General features: G+C 43.5%; 1 protein-coding gene across 6 annotated transcripts in view; it reads left to right on the top strand.

Annotated features, from left to right (window-relative positions):
• Positions 1-15,371, top strand: part of fam222ba (family with sequence similarity 222 member Ba) — a 33,417-nt gene that overhangs the window by 14,416 nt on the left and 3,630 nt on the right. For 5 of the 6 annotated variants that reach the window (XM_040150590.1, XM_040150587.1, XM_040150585.1 and 2 more), the window contains exon 2: positions 9,854-9,981. The exons of the other annotated variant lie outside the window; for it this stretch is intronic. In XM_040150590.1, the coding sequence (XP_040006524.1) occupies positions 9,900-9,981 (82 nt within the window). In that variant the 5' untranslated portion in view covers positions 9,854-9,899. The remainder of the gene's footprint in view (positions 1-9,853; positions 9,982-15,371) is intronic. 6 annotated transcript variants of the gene reach the window in all.

Here is a 15,371-nt window from a genome sequence, read left to right as displayed (position 1 = left end):
ATTTCACTTTTTCCCCAATAAGCAGTTAACACAGGCCCTTGCTATCTCTCCCTCTGCCCTACAGTCCCTCCTACAGTATAGTGTGTGTGTGAGTGTGAGAGTGAGTGTGTGTGTGTGGCGTGTGTGTGGGGGGGGGGTTGTGCTCTGTAGAGACCCCAATTAGCAGGACTAGCAGGCCTGCTGAAGGTCACTCCCAGAGCTTTGGTGTGAAAAAAAGAGGAGGGCTGGGCCGGTCAGAAGCAGTTCTGAGAGTGACGGGAGCTGAGACTCTCGGCTGGACCCAGGAGTTCTCAAACAATAACCACGCTTTCTTAACAGCAATAGCAGTTAGTATATTCTCCATTTTTGCATTGCACAGTGATGGCAAAGAGTGGCCCAGGATTTTGTTTAAAGGTCAGGTGCTCTCGGCGGACTGTCATAGTATATTGTGACCATAACTGAGAGATCTATTTGTCATTAGCTCCAAAGTCCCCTACTTCATCAGCCCATGTCTGGTGTCGGCTATCTAGGCCTGATTGATAGCTCTGTCCTTATTGAAGGGAACGGGGGTCGATGGCAAAAAATTTGCAGCTGGGTGCATTAATGCAGTGTTCAATGGCATAGACCTTTGAGCCTGCCTCATCAGTCTTGAATCATTGGATGGCCGCAGGAGACCTGTATGAGCGAGCATGATGCAAGAAACCAAGAGAGAGAGCGATAGGAAAACAAGTTTTTATCAGCTGGGGTAGCTCTATTACTCATATGACTCTATCTCACTGGTACAGACCAGAAGAAAAGATTGAATATTTGGATTTACGCCTGTATTCAGGACTATCCACACTTGTGTGGTTAGTATGACTAAAAAAATTCAGTAAAGATTCATTCAGAATTGATTCTTTAAACAGTTTTGATTTTCAGTAGCCAGTGCGGAATTGGATCAGATCTAAACACCAATTATGGCTGGGTATTATGAATATAATGAAATAAGAATGATATATAAATACATTTTCTATATACCACTGTCAATCTGATACATAAATTAACACTGGAAAATAACTTTTTCAATAAGTAAAATATATATACATTATATAATATATAATATATTATATATTATATATTATATATTATATATTATATATTATATATTATATAACACAATTAAGATATAAAACAGTCTAAAATTGGCAAAATTTTGATTTAGCTACTTAGGAAAAGAATGAGTAACCAAGATAACGAATTTAACCAGACACTTGATGCTAGCTTTCAGTACTTGACAGTTTTTGATACTCAGTACCAAACATTTTGAGGTTGGATACCCAGCTGTAGTGAAATTCTGAACTGAATCTTAGTCCACCTAAACTGGTTGACAAAACTGGGGTTAATGTAGAATTATTTTGCTTGTGGATTTGGTATGTCAATGCAGTTTGACATCTCAAAATATCAGAGCCCCAGTGCTGTTAAATCAGTAATTAATAATCATAAGAGGCTGTGGTTGTTATGTGACATTTGGCTTGTTTGCTTTGGTACTGTAGCGATTGCTTTTGTATATTAAAGCAGTACCTGTGTGGGAGTAAAAATTCTGGTACCATGACAACACCAGTACACACCAATAGTGTGTGTAGGCTCACAGTCAGACAGGGATACAGACGGAGGGCCCTGTGAACCTGGGAGGGCCAGATGTTCCCATGCAGACACGGACGTGAGATGTTTGCCTGGCTATCCACAGAGTCACAGGCTGGCTGCCCGTTGCCCCAAGCCGGCGTCTGCTAGGGAAAGAGCTGGGGGTGGAGAGGTGCTCACATACACACTGAAGATGAAGAAGAGACCATAAATGTCTTGTGTGTCGCCAGGGGCAAAAGGAACAAATCTCACACAACCCTGCCCAGTGGAGAAAGATCTAATTTATTCCTCGGCTGGTCTGTAGGTGTGAAGGGGACTTGTTTGGTCTCGCTGGAGGCCAGACTGAATGTCAGAGCTGCCACGGAGGCGGCTGACCTTAACAACCTTCCATAGACACAGGATGGAGAAAGATCAGCTTTTATTGAACACATACACAGCAGGGTTTGGAAACGGCATGTAGGGATTTGTTTTTGACTTGTATGGCTGCACTTCTCAATGCAGCAGAATATTTTCACCGGTTCTGTGCATCACATCCCCTAGACATGCATCTCAATAATCCACTCTTGCTAACTGAACCAATGTACTTCAATAGAATCTTAATGAGTGCTTTTTCTTTGGCCTGCATTAAAGGCCTGTCACAAGACCTCTATAAACTAACAATAAGAAATTAAACAGTATATAGAATGATAGAGTTAAACGATGAAGTTCTGGTTCACAAAAATTCTTTTTAGGGGCCAGTGTTCATAAGTAATCGAGTGGCCCTGAGCCATTACAGCATTTAAATTCCTAAAATTGATGGTATTCTTACAGATGTAAAAGGTTGAATTTTTTGAGTGAGTTCTCCTGCAGAGTTGCACCAGGCATAAGTCTAATTAAGGTTTTTTCTTTGTGTTTGTGTGTGTGTCTGTGTGTGTTTGTGTGTGTGTGTGTGTGTGTGTGTGTGTGTGTGTATTGGTGTATATATACAGCTCATTTGGGAGAGAAGGCAGTTTGTGTAATGGCACAGTGGATAAATCTCTCCCAGCAGGCCTTTGCAACACTGGAAGCTGGTTTTGTGCGTTAAGCCCTTTTAGGATGATTTGTGGGACGCTTGCACAGTTCTGCCTAGCAGAGCTGCTCTGACCCCAGCACCCCCTGCCCCCCTCTCTTAAATCGGCCCAGCCGCGCTCGCAAACAGGCTAGGGCTGGTTAAAGCTGTGTCAATGATATGGGTCTGGGTGGGACAAACACAGTGAGACTTAACTTTTTTCTTTGTTAAACACTGTGTTAAAAAGGCACTGGAAATACTAGAGGAAGTCATTATTCCTGCAGGGGCAAAACACTCCTCTGTATGTACGTTTGCTTGTGTAGTTTGCTATGCATGTACCACATAGAGTGTGTGTGTGTGTGTGTGTGTGTGTGTGTGTGTGTGTGTGTGTGTGTGTGTGTGTACGTGTGTGTACGTGTGTGTACGTGTGTGTACGTGTGAGAGAGAGATGGGAGAACAACTGCATTGATTTGGTTTTGTTTGCTGAGTACTCAGAGCAGAAATGTAAGCCATGGGAACACCTGGAGAGAGAGGAAAATGGGAGAAGAGGTGGTGTCAGCTCTGCTATTGGCTCTGTACCAAGTATACACGCACACACGCACACACCTCTGGTGTGTGAGGGTAGCCTGGGATCCCAATCAGTAGCACTTAACAAAGCTTTCCTCTTTCTCCCTTTAATCGCAGGCTCAATTTGTCACTGGGGTGTCCAATTTCTGATAAGCGCTTTGGCTGAGAGAGATGAGGTGGGTGTGGGGAAGAACACAAAATGGATGCACCTGCTAACAAATGAAATCAAACCACTCCATCTTCATTTCCCCTTTTCTGCCAGCTGGAACAATGCTGCTGCACTTTAGCTCTCAGCACATTTAGTTATTTCTCACTAATCAGGCAGAAGGCCTGGCTGACTTACAGTCAAATAATTAGAAAGGGCTCAGAAGTGTACTTTTAAACCTGTGATGGGCAACTGGGCCCAGTTTCAGACCTGAAGGGATTTACATGGACAGTAGTTGTCTAATTGTATTTTCAGAGGAAATATTTTGTAGGAGTTTGAGAAAGTGAAGGCGGAAACAAATTTGTTATCAGAATTACAAGGTTCTTGTCAGTTTTTGAACATATTTCTTTTGAATTGAATATCTTTGCTGTTGATCAGTTCAACATAGGCTTATTTGTTTGTTTAGGTTGTTTCTTCCTGCCTGTACCACAACTATGTGATTCATAACTGAGCATTCACACAAGCAAGCAAGTTGAAAAACCAGCTGCCTTAAGTCTGACACATACAGATAGTAGATTTAATGTATAATAGTATCTGTATATCTGTGTGTTCTTATCATGCCATCCAAGTCCTGTACCAAACCCCAGTGTCTGGCATTTGACACGGCAGCATGTGACTCAGCACATTGTTGTCTGGTGTAATATGAGGATATGTGAAGATGACACATATGTGGTGGCACCATTGAGGGGATGAAAGAAGCAGTGTGGATCTCCTATATATAAGTGCCATCTTTGAGGTTGCTGAAGTTTCTGCAGAAGATAAAGTCTTTTCTATGGTGCTTACCTGCATTCCTGTGCTTGTCAGTGTTTCTCTACTGTTGTCATCTGCTATATCAAAAACACAAAGCTGTGTAGTGTGGCTAGATAGATGGCAATGTCGGTCTTTTGGTCCAAAGTGGTGGACCGACTAATGGCCAGCCTCTTTGATCCAGACTGAAATATCTTAATTACCATTGCCACAAAATTTTGTAAAGACATTCATGGTACCCATAGGATGGATCTTAATGATTTTGGTGATCCTTTGACTTTATATCTACCACCAATAGCAGGTCAAAGTTTTCTTTTAGTTATGCAGTGAAATATTTCAAGATTTACTGGATAGATTGGCAAAAAAACTTTGTTCAGATATTGATGGCCTCCATGTGATGTATCCTAATGACTTTGGTGATCCGCTGACAGAATCACATTTGTAATTTTAAGTGAAATGTCACAACCGGTGGATTGATTGAAAAAATCTTGCTCCCCCTCAGGATGAGCTGTAAAACCTTTGCTGATCCCTTTGTGGGTACCTGCAAAAGTAATTAAATTTACCTAACCCTCAACTGTACTTTGTATTTAGTCCTAATTAGCAAATGTTAGCAGGCTAACACACTAAACTAAGATGGTGAACATGGTAAACATGCTAAACATTTGTATGTTAGCGTTGTTATTGTGAGCATGTTTGCTGACATTAGCATTTAGTTGAGCTACAGCCCTCCCTAGCATGGCTATAGACTCTTTGTCCTGTTAACATTTGCTTCCATGTCCAACTACCTAGTCAAACTGTTTTAGCAGCAGTGCTGAGTAAGAACAGGCCCATACTCCGAACATTGTCATGGATAATTTCAGAGCAGTGTCTGATTAATTTGACTCATTTCATGTGTTAATGATTAATTAGTGTGAGATGTGCTAAGAATGCGAGTAAATCAAATCCAATCTCTAGAGCTGCTTCATGGGATCTTTCACTACATGTCAGATCTTTTTTATTTCTCCCTCAAGTGGTTTAGGAGTGTCAAGTCTGAGAGTAGGCCGGCTTTTTCCTCACTGAGGCATGCCCAGCTTCTGGCTGCACACTGGATGGATTTTAAGCAGATAAATAAATAACTAGCCTGGCACCCCTCACTTTGGATCCCCTCTGTTTTGGCAGGCCATCCACACTGCATTTTCTATCAGGTGTAAACATGTCTGTCAAACGGTACAGCCAGGGGCCCCGGCATTTTGGCATTCATGACGCCACGCATGCAGTGCTGCCAGCACTTTTTGTCTGCTCGTCTGACCTTGGCCAGGCTTGACATGACTGAGCACACTTAGCTCTACCTTCCACATTTGTAGGGCTCTTTGGGAAGCCAAGTGGGCTTAAGTGGCTGTTAGTGAAACTGACCTCACGTTGAAGAATGGACCTTGGCTGGCTGTCCTCGCAGTGCTGACGTGGTGGACGTGTAATGACCATGGCATGGCTCTGGCAGAGATAGCCAGGCTAGGCCAGGGCACTCAGTGCCTGATATCTTCTCATCCTCTCATCTAGCCACCATTACTGTCATCTTCTCCAGTGTGAGTAGCTGTTGACGTCATCCAAGAGTCCGAGCCACAGGCTCCAAACCACTGATGTAAAGACAAGAGAGGAGGAATGAGGTCACCCTGATAAGAAGAGGCCTCATACTTTCAAAGTGTGCTTCCTTTTCTTAGTTTTATGGTACACAGCTCGTCTAAGAGCCTGTGTTCTCATTGTGAAGCTGACGTTCCGTATCTGACACGTATGCAAAGATTTATCTGATACAGCTGTGGACTATGCAGTATTCTAGGAGCATGCTGTCTCTCTTCGCTCCATATCCACCATCTCACCTTAGGGAACTGTCACTTTTTCATCAGTTAGTTACTGAATGTTCATACAGGCTCCCAGTTCTTTTGCAGACCGCTCCCTCCCTCTGAAGAAGAGTAGTTTCAAGTAGCTGTCTTCCTCTCTCCCACACTACTGCAGTAGTTTCCTTGTTTGACAGTTTTATCCCTGACACACTGTGTCTCGTAACTTTGAAACAACTATCTTACAGACTCTCAGTTTGTGTGCCAGTTGGGTTTGGGTTGGTTGTCCTCTCTTCGTATTCAGCGTCCGCTCACTATTGTGGCCTTCTCCCGCTCTCTCGCCCTTTCTCTTTTGGTGTGAGATAACACTCCGAGTTGATGAGTGGGTCTCTGCTGACTGAAAAGCAAACGGCCTCTCCCAAATGCTCCAGGATTTACTGGAATCCCCAGGATTCATTGTGTGAGACTGTGAACCAACCTGTCAAAGCCACGTGCTCATGCTCGTGGCTCTCTGCTAGTGGCAGAAATCCTTTTCTACCTCTGCTGTTGGTAATGGCTGATGGGCTAATGAAGGCCATACCAAAGTGTTATTTCTTTCTTAACATGATCAAGAGCTAAGGCTTTTCCCCCATTCTTTTGACAGAATGCTCTGGCTTGTTATTCAAGGGTAAAAAGCTGTTCTCTTCTTCCTGCTCCTTTTATTTCTTTACCTCCTATTCAGGGACTCTGCTTGCAAAGAAAGGTAATTTCACTCTCTCTGTCCCTGAGAGAATCAACACTGTGAAGTTGCATTGAATTTCCACTGCAACATTTTTTCTTGGCTCCATTTCAGACCCATAACCTGGGGGTAAACATGCAATTAAAATAACAGCAGCCTGCTTTCTCCTCCACTCTCCTCTCCTTCCGCCGTTACCACAAGCCATGTACAACATGGTGACTTGGTTCTCCTAATTACTTTTGCTTTTAATTGGTATAGAAAAGCTGCTAATATTCAACCAACGAGCAAACATACTTTCTCACCTTGTTTTTTTTTCTTTATAGTTTTTCTCCACTAATGTTGTTGTACCCAACTCCTTCTAATGAGCTTATTTTTAGTGTGCAATCCTCTTTTCCTCATGCATTACTGCTGGTGGATATTTTAATAGATGATTTCCTATGCAGTTAGCCTGATGATATTCCCAAACTTCTAATAAATGCAGATCATAGCTGATGGAGTGTATATATTGATCAAAGCATTGTGAACATAAATGCAGTCAGCTGGTGTAGTTTCCTAAATGGCTTCCATCCATCCTGTTCCTTCTTCTCTTCTTTGCACTTTTTTTTTACTTTCAGATGGCTTTTCTTTTTCTCTTTCCCCACTGAGGAATGAAAAGAAAATATAGGTCAGCTTTTATGGGAGCAATTTGACACATGACACAAGCTATGTGCATCACTTGCTCAAGTCCTGCTTTGTCTGCTCGCCTTTATTTGTCTATAATGAAAGCCACACAGTTATTCACACACTTTTATTACGGTTCTATAAGTAGCTGGTGGAGACTTGCCGAGTCACAGGGGCCCCCTAATACTCTGAGAAGCCCATGGTGTCTGTCTGCATGGGACTGATAATGTGAGATGCCTGGCTAAACTCCACCAAGCCAATCCCTGCTCCACAAGCCAACCCAGCTGGCTCGGCTGGGCCTCCACAGATGCAACTTTGTTTCCATTCAGGACAAGGGGGGCTGTATCTCTATATCACAAAGGCTATTAAGCCATTGGGCTAGACACCTTCTTGCCTGGTTGGATGGATGTCTAGAAGGTCAACCCCCTGCCCAGTGGTCAGAAGGTAAGCTGACCTGGTGGTCATCCTCCAACTTTATTGAACTCAGTCCCTATCTGCACTTACACTCTGTCAGGTGTATTCATCTTGCTCCTGATACAAATAGTGCAATTTGTTGAAAAAAGCCTGTGTGGGGGTGTTAGCCTTTGTAGAAAGTGCCAGTGGTTGGCGTGTGATGTATATTTGAAGTTACTGTGGCAGTGGTGCTGATAAGCGAGTCAGTAGACGTCAGGCTTCTGTCTGTCGGGCTTCATCTCCTCCTGTTCTCCGCTGTAAAGCAGAGTGTCAGCTGGGGCATTACCATAGGCTGACCTTTGCCGCTACACTCCCCACTGCACAGTTTTCTGACATTCAGGGGAGCTGTGGGGGAGGTAGGAAGGGGGTAGGCTGATGGCCTGTTGGCTGTTTTTTGCCTGTAGTGTGTTGATGTGTGTGTTCTTATAACAAATGAACTGACAGTTAATGTTGTTGTTTTTTTTTTTTTTTTTTTTTTCCCCCACACCATTTCATTCTCCTGCGACCATTTTGCTTTTGAAACCCCTAGCAAAGGAACTGTTGTATTTGATATATAGTTTTCCTCCACCCCAAACCTGCCTGTTGTCAAAGAAATTGCTGTTATCTTTGTGTGAAATCTTGGCATCCTGATAAATGAGAGAGGGCTGGAAATCTTGCCTGCTGACATCAAGGCGCTATGTACCTAAAATCCTTCCAAGGCCGAGGGAAAAGAATAACATATCAGGCCAATTAAAGTTAATGCATGGTGACACGCTGAATCGAGGGCAGGGATTGCTGCCATATGGCAGTCCAGGCTGTAAATCAGAAAGCAGGGGAAAGGGAGAAGGATGAGTGTAGTGGGAGGCTGGGCAACAGAAAGGGTGACGCTGCATCAACAGCACAAAACACCACAAAAATCCTCAGATCTGTCTCAAGACTTCTGCTCCACCACCCACCAGTCTCCTCCTCTCTGTACCCTTTTCTCCTTTCCTCCCCCCTGTCGCCCTGCCCCTCCAGCACCCCAAGGTGCAACGCTCTCAGGTATCTGTGTAGAACTGGCAGCTTCATTAAGGCGTATTTTTTTTAAATTTAAATGAGCTGTCATCCTGACCTTTTTGAGCTCCTGCTTTTTAAAGCAAGTTTGGGCACCCCACCACCCCAAACCTGCCACCCGTCTTTCTCTCTTTCCACCGTTCTCACTTTATAAGTCTTTCCTCCACTTGTCTCTTCTCCCGGGGGGGGGGGCACTTTTAAGCCATCACCCTGCAGCACACAGGCATGCCAAGGTTGTTTTGTGGGTAATTGCCTCTCTCATATACGCTGTTTGTCTGCGCACACTTGCTGCCCTCTTCTGATGCCACACAGCAAAAGGGGAGGGCACGGACTCTGTAGACTTAATTTGCTCCCTGACTGTTCTTTGGTGCTGATTAAGCTAGCATCTGTGGTGTTTTGAATACAGCGGTAAGCCAAGTGGAGCATGGCTAACATTTTCTCCCTCCCTCCCTCATCAGGTTATTGCACAAAGTGGCAGGCATTTATGTTTATTCATTTCATTTCACCACATCCTGAGCCAGCTCCATTGTTTAATGTCCCCAAAATAAATGGCTCTTTGAGGTCTAGAGGACTTCAGTATCGATCAGAAACTCACTACTTTGTCAGCTCCAGGCGTCTGGAGTGTGTTCTTTTCGAGTGTACAGGAGTCATTAATTTCCTCCACCATGGTCTAGTGGAGACGGAGAGGTAAAGCGCAGATAGCAGGGTCCAACTACCTGACTAACACGCAGGGCAAGGAGGATGTAGGACTGAGTTGATTTAAAGCTGCTAGCCCCTCAGGGCCTGTCTGCCCGTTTTACCTCAGCTGTTTGATGTTTAATTGAAGTTGTTATTGGCATCAAATGTCACCTTACCTGATGCTCCAGGTGTGAATCAGTTTCTAATTGAAAGGTAACTATGTCTCCCTCAGCCCTTGGCCTCTGGGGATCGGCCACAGAGTTCTATTAGTCCGGACCCAGCCACTGTATCGCCAGGCACTATGTGCTGCCTTGCAGTTATGTCTGACTGCTGACCCCCCCCCTCTCTCTCTGCAGTGTGAGGAGAAGTGCGTGTCCCATGTTGCATTAGTGTCTGTGTGAAATGCTGGCCTGTCTGCCGGGGCCAGGTGACCTCCCCCTTCAGCTTCTCCCCCACACGCAGATGAACACTGGACTTCAGAAATGTAAGTACTGATCTTGACACACGCACACTCTCACACACACTAACACACGCACTAATAACTACCACCACCATCCCATACAATAAACCAAGCTGTTGCAATCCTGCTGCCCGCCCGACATCAGATCCCCTTGCCAGCCCTGCCCTGGTTCTCTTCTGCAGCTCTTTGTTAAACCCAGAAAAAGAGAGAGAATATTTTTGTGCTCCAGGACCATAGATCTGTCTTCAGGGGAAATTAGCACGAACTGCGCCATTAATTTGCTGATGAACAGTGATCTAGCTCCCTCCCTCCCTTATCGCCTCTAAAGATTTGTCTGCCACAAGAGTGTGGTCCTGCGACACTATTGCCGCATTCATGTGTTAGATCTGACCATCTCAGTAACTTTTCACCATCAGGAAGAGTCAGTTACTGTCAGACTCGCAGACAGATTGCGGCTGAGTGGTTTTGCCCTGATGATCTTGTAATGTGAGTAAGTTTAAGATGCAATCTGCTGCCCCGACTAGCAGACTAGTCAGAGCTGGCCCAGTTAATTCTGTTGGTTTAAATTGTGCAACTCAACTGCTATCAAACTTGGACTCTAAAGGGTGTGAGGGGCAGCAGCAAAAATGGAGAGTTGAAGACAGCAATCAGAAGTGAGAGGTGAGACCAACTGGCTCTGGAGGACAATAATGCATGACAAGTTGATGAATGAGAATGGTAACTATCAGTCAGTATTGTTGTCTTTCTGTTTTCTGTTCCCCCTAAACACATTTAAACTGGCATTTCCCGGTTTTTAAAAGTGAAAATGATCATTTATTACTTTTTAAATACATTCAAATGTGCATTCATATAAATTAATGTATTCATACATTTTTTAATGATAGGTATATATGGTTTCAGTGATACCTGCACACATTTATACTTGCATATTGTACTGGCAAGCTTTATATGTACCCAAAAGATCAATCACTGCCCAGACATTGATTATAGCCCATCCAGTTGGTCAGCTTTGTTTGTTCTATCATAAAAGGTCTACATCTCCTTTTCCTATTGCCTGCTTCTCTCTGAGTAGAAACTCAGCCCCGGCCTGACCCATTTCTGCAGCAATTTTTTTTCTTTTGTAAAATGCTCCAGCTCATCAAGACTGTAATTTCAGAATCACAGTAATCAGCCAACCCCCAGGAGATCAGCGAGCATGAGGGAGTCTGTTAAGTGCCAGCGTCTGTTGCCTCGCTCAGGCAGGCTTGTGACATGGTGCAGGCATCAGCTAGACTGTTTCTCTGCTCGTCCTTTATGTGGCACACTAAGACACATCAGAGCAACTGGAGTTCAATTTGTTTTTCTGCCCAACACTGTAATCCATTTTGGTGATGGAGCATGCTTCCCACTGCACAGCTTTTCCTAGAAGTGTAATTTCAATCTGTTTTTTTTTTTTTTTTCTCCTCGTCATTCTTTCATAATGCTTTTCCCTTTCATCTGCTCTTCAAAGTACTATTAACAGACATGGTGTTACATCAAAAGCCACAGAGCTGTATTTCATTTAGACAAAACATTTTTTATCAAAGTACTTTAGCAAAAAGGGAACAAAAAAGAAATCTGTGCAATCTCAGGTTGCCGCCCTTGCTGCCTACTATCCAGCCCCTGTGGATCACCTTCTGCATGTCTGCAGGTTGTGCAGCTGTCATGTTTTGAGGCATTAGTTCCCTGTACGCTGCCACACAGCCAGAACCAGACGTCAACCCTCAAGTAACACTGCCGTCTTGCTGCTGGCTGTCCACAGGACTCATCGTCTCTCCAGAGCCCTGTCGTTTACCCAGCACGGAAGATAATTTGACAGTTTAACTCCAGAAGATATGTGCTTGACTGCTTTTAGGTGAAATTCATAGACTAGTTGTCACTTGAAATCTTTATTCAATACTCTGTTCTCTCTAGTTCCCAAAAAAATGCTGGAGAGTGTTTACATAATTAGCTTCGATTTGTGTTCCCATTCACTTATCCTTGACCTCTGTCCTTTTAGCTACTCAGTGCACTCGAATTAAGTCTTGCATTACAGAATCTTGTCTTTTTACACCCCCTCCCCTCTATTTTCTAAGAGCTCCAGATCGCATTCTCTCCTGCGGGTGAATCTGTTCATAGCAGAGTCATTTAAAGTTATGAGCTTGCAGGTTGCTGTCAGAGGCAAGGCCAGAGCAGCTGCTTTATTTATCATCAGGGAGTGACTGTGAACAGACGATGGCTGTGAAATGTAAAGGCTGTCGGAGGAGTAGATCAGGTACACTAAGAGACAGTGGGTCACAAAGAAAACGGCTCATCCTCCAGGCAGGAAGTGGCCCTTGGTCCTCAGTTCTTACAAGCAGAACAAACAGTGAGTACAGCTGGACCACTTGGCTGATTTTCACATCTCAGTCCCTACTGAGATCAAAAGCAACCATGTTTTCTTCCTCTCTTCATAATATTTTTCATTTTTCAAAGGTCTTGCGATGTTGATCTATCAGCATGAGACTGCAAAAGTCTGCAAAAATGTAAGGCGAAACTAAATTCACATGTCTAATTTGACATTGAAGCTTCAGACCTTATTTCCTGCTCTTATGTGAAAATTGTAGTTTACAGCAGCATGAGCCCCTGCCCCCTGCTGCTTAAATCTTGTTCAATGAAAACAGTAGTTGAATAAAAGAAACCCTAATTATTGCCTGCTGACTGTGCACTTGTGTTCTAGCTAGCTAGCTAGCAGCAGGGTAATTAACGCATGGCCAGACTGGCCTCTTTCCCCCATTTCCCTCCCTGGGAACGTGCTTAGCTGGAGATCTGAGGGATGATATGCTCGTAGCCACCAGCAGCCGCCTACAAACTTCACTCATACACTCATTAACTCTCCCTTGATGCTTTAAGATCTTCAACTAATCCAGGTTTCAGGTTAAGGTTGAAATGCTAATAAGGTACACTTGTTTACTAGAACACATAATAAACAGCTGCCAGGACCCTCGAACAGATGTTAACAGCAAGAGGTCGATTTTATCCACTGTTAGGGGAAACTACTCTAAACAATAATTTACCCCTTTTTATTACACATTTTAAACCAGTTCTTTTAAATTCTTCTTTCTGATTTGCTGTTTTTCCCGAAAAAATGCCTGCCTAAGTTTTGTTAACAATGTATAATCCCTTTTCTAATTTAATGGATTGGTCAGTTTCCAGACATAGACATTGCTTTCTTTGCTATTTGCTTGAGTCCTACAACTTAAGTATAATACTCATCATACAAGTGCCAGTGGCAAAGAAATAACACTTTTCCCAGTTACATGCTTGCTGCTGGTTTTCTTGCTTTATGTAAGCGAAAACTATTTTTCTCTGTCTTTAAAATAGCAAAATAGGGCTTTTTTTCAATCATACAGAGGTATATCTATCATGTGAAGAGTTTGTGAAAATATGTATTAATTGTTCGAGTCTTACTCGGAGAAAAAAAAAAAACCTATGCAGAAACCAAAAGTTATTCTTTTCTCTGTTGAAGCTGTTTAAGTGTTACTGTTTTGATCAATCAGTTTTGCATGCTCGTATTTATTACCCAAACGTACCCCATGTTGGCTCAGTATGTCCCCTGATAATCCCCAACCAGCTTGGCTGACACAGAGCAAACCCTGACAGATGATGTTACATATAAAGTGACTGTGTTCTTTGACATTCATTCATGCTGTCCAAAATCCTGTTTCATCCGGAAGATCTCATTCCGATGAAATGATAAAAGATGTTTTATTCATTGCAACAGCTGATGGTACTCTCTTCCCACCTACTCAGAACCCTTTCTAGAGCTACACTGACATGAGGTTTTGACAACAGTTGCAGAGGCTGTGCCAAAATCTTACAAGCTCTAAATATATCTTGAATACTGATAGCTGACAATAAAGTTGCATTTATCAAAGTGTAGTTTTATGGAGTTTTATTGCTTAAAATGGTATGTATTGTATAGTAACTGGTACCCCAAAAACCGGGTGGGATAATTGTCAAAATCAATCTGCCTTTGTATTTGTTTTGTCTGTCTTTATGTCACTATATGAAGCATCATTTCCAACAAGGTCATTAATCATCACGTGTATGACAGGTGAAGTCCATCCTCAGCATGTCTTTGTGCCTGTGTGGAAGTGTTCATTTATCTGTGTTTGCTTACCCTGGCATTTATTCAGCGACAGACATTAGGTCTCAGTGATGGTGGGTGTCGAGCTCCAGCTCCTTGGCCCAGACCCCTGCATTAATGAGGCTGCCATCAGCAGGCTGAACACTTAGTCACAGCAGCCCCCTGTGTGCCACCCCATACAGGCACCGCACATCACTGCCCATTGTTTCCTGTTCACAAATAAAGCGGGAATTAATTAGCCAGTTGGCACAACTCTTGGTGCCGTCATGTCGGCGCTCACAGTTCAGCTCCATCCCTCATCCCTCAAGCCCAGTTCACCTCCTGTGAGACCGAGCACAACAGCCACGGCTGCAAGAAACCACAGACCTCTGCCAGCAGTTCAGACATTTCAAATTACTGCTCACTCAACAACAGAAAGTAGCAGCTGTAATGGACATATCTATTTTACCGGAACTGAAAATACCCCTCCTCAAAACTAATGAAAGATTAGGTTAAATATAGCTCAGTAATTAATCATCCCTGCAATCATTTCCATCAGTCCAAAAGTTTTGGTGTAAGTAGCTCAGATTGGCGGGGCCAAGGTGATTGGGACAGTCAGATGGAGGAAGGCAGGGAGACAAGCCTGTCATTCACTAAAACGATTATCAATGACTTTTATTGTGTTGGTGAAATAAGTGGAAGCAAGCGCACTTGTGTCAAAATGAAACGCGAGATCACATCTAGTCAGAATAAAAACTGGTACATAATGTACAAGATACTGTCACATTAGCCAACACCTGCATTTTAAACAGGCTCATGAATGAAACACACCCGCACGCTCACACATGCACAAACACATAATCATGTTCACATTGTCACTTTGACATTGTTAAATTTAACCACAGTGCTTAGTAGGTATAACAAGCGTTTGCGAGCTCAGGCCTGGGAGGTGTTCCCGCAGATCAGAGACATTGCTGCTGTGTCTGATTACTCTCTGCTGTCATGGAGCTCTGCTGTCTGCATCTATCTCTTTCTTTCCTTCTCCCCAAAGCAGCCACAGGGGACCATCACTCCCTCGCTCCCTCTTTGTTTATTTTGTGAGTCAGTAGCAAGCAGCGCAGCCCCCTCTCAGCTGCATACTTATTGTTTTCCCGGATGCTACGTCAATTAAGGCCCCTAAAAGCTCCTGACCTCAAAGTCATAGACGCTACCACAAAATTGGATTTTAGACAGGGATGTGTTAGCCCTAGTAGTTCAGCTGAGAGAGAGATCGGGAATCTTTCTCCTAAAGCCCTTAAATGGGGGCTGT

This window comes from Xiphias gladius, chromosome 17 (assembly GCF_016859285.1).
Source record: "Xiphias gladius isolate SHS-SW01 ecotype Sanya breed wild chromosome 17, ASM1685928v1, whole genome shotgun sequence".
NCBI classification, from domain to species: Eukaryota; Metazoa; Chordata; class Actinopteri; order Istiophoriformes; family Xiphiidae; genus Xiphias; species Xiphias gladius.
Note: the sequence above shows the minus strand (reverse complement) of the source record. Positions and strands in the feature narration are given on the sequence as shown.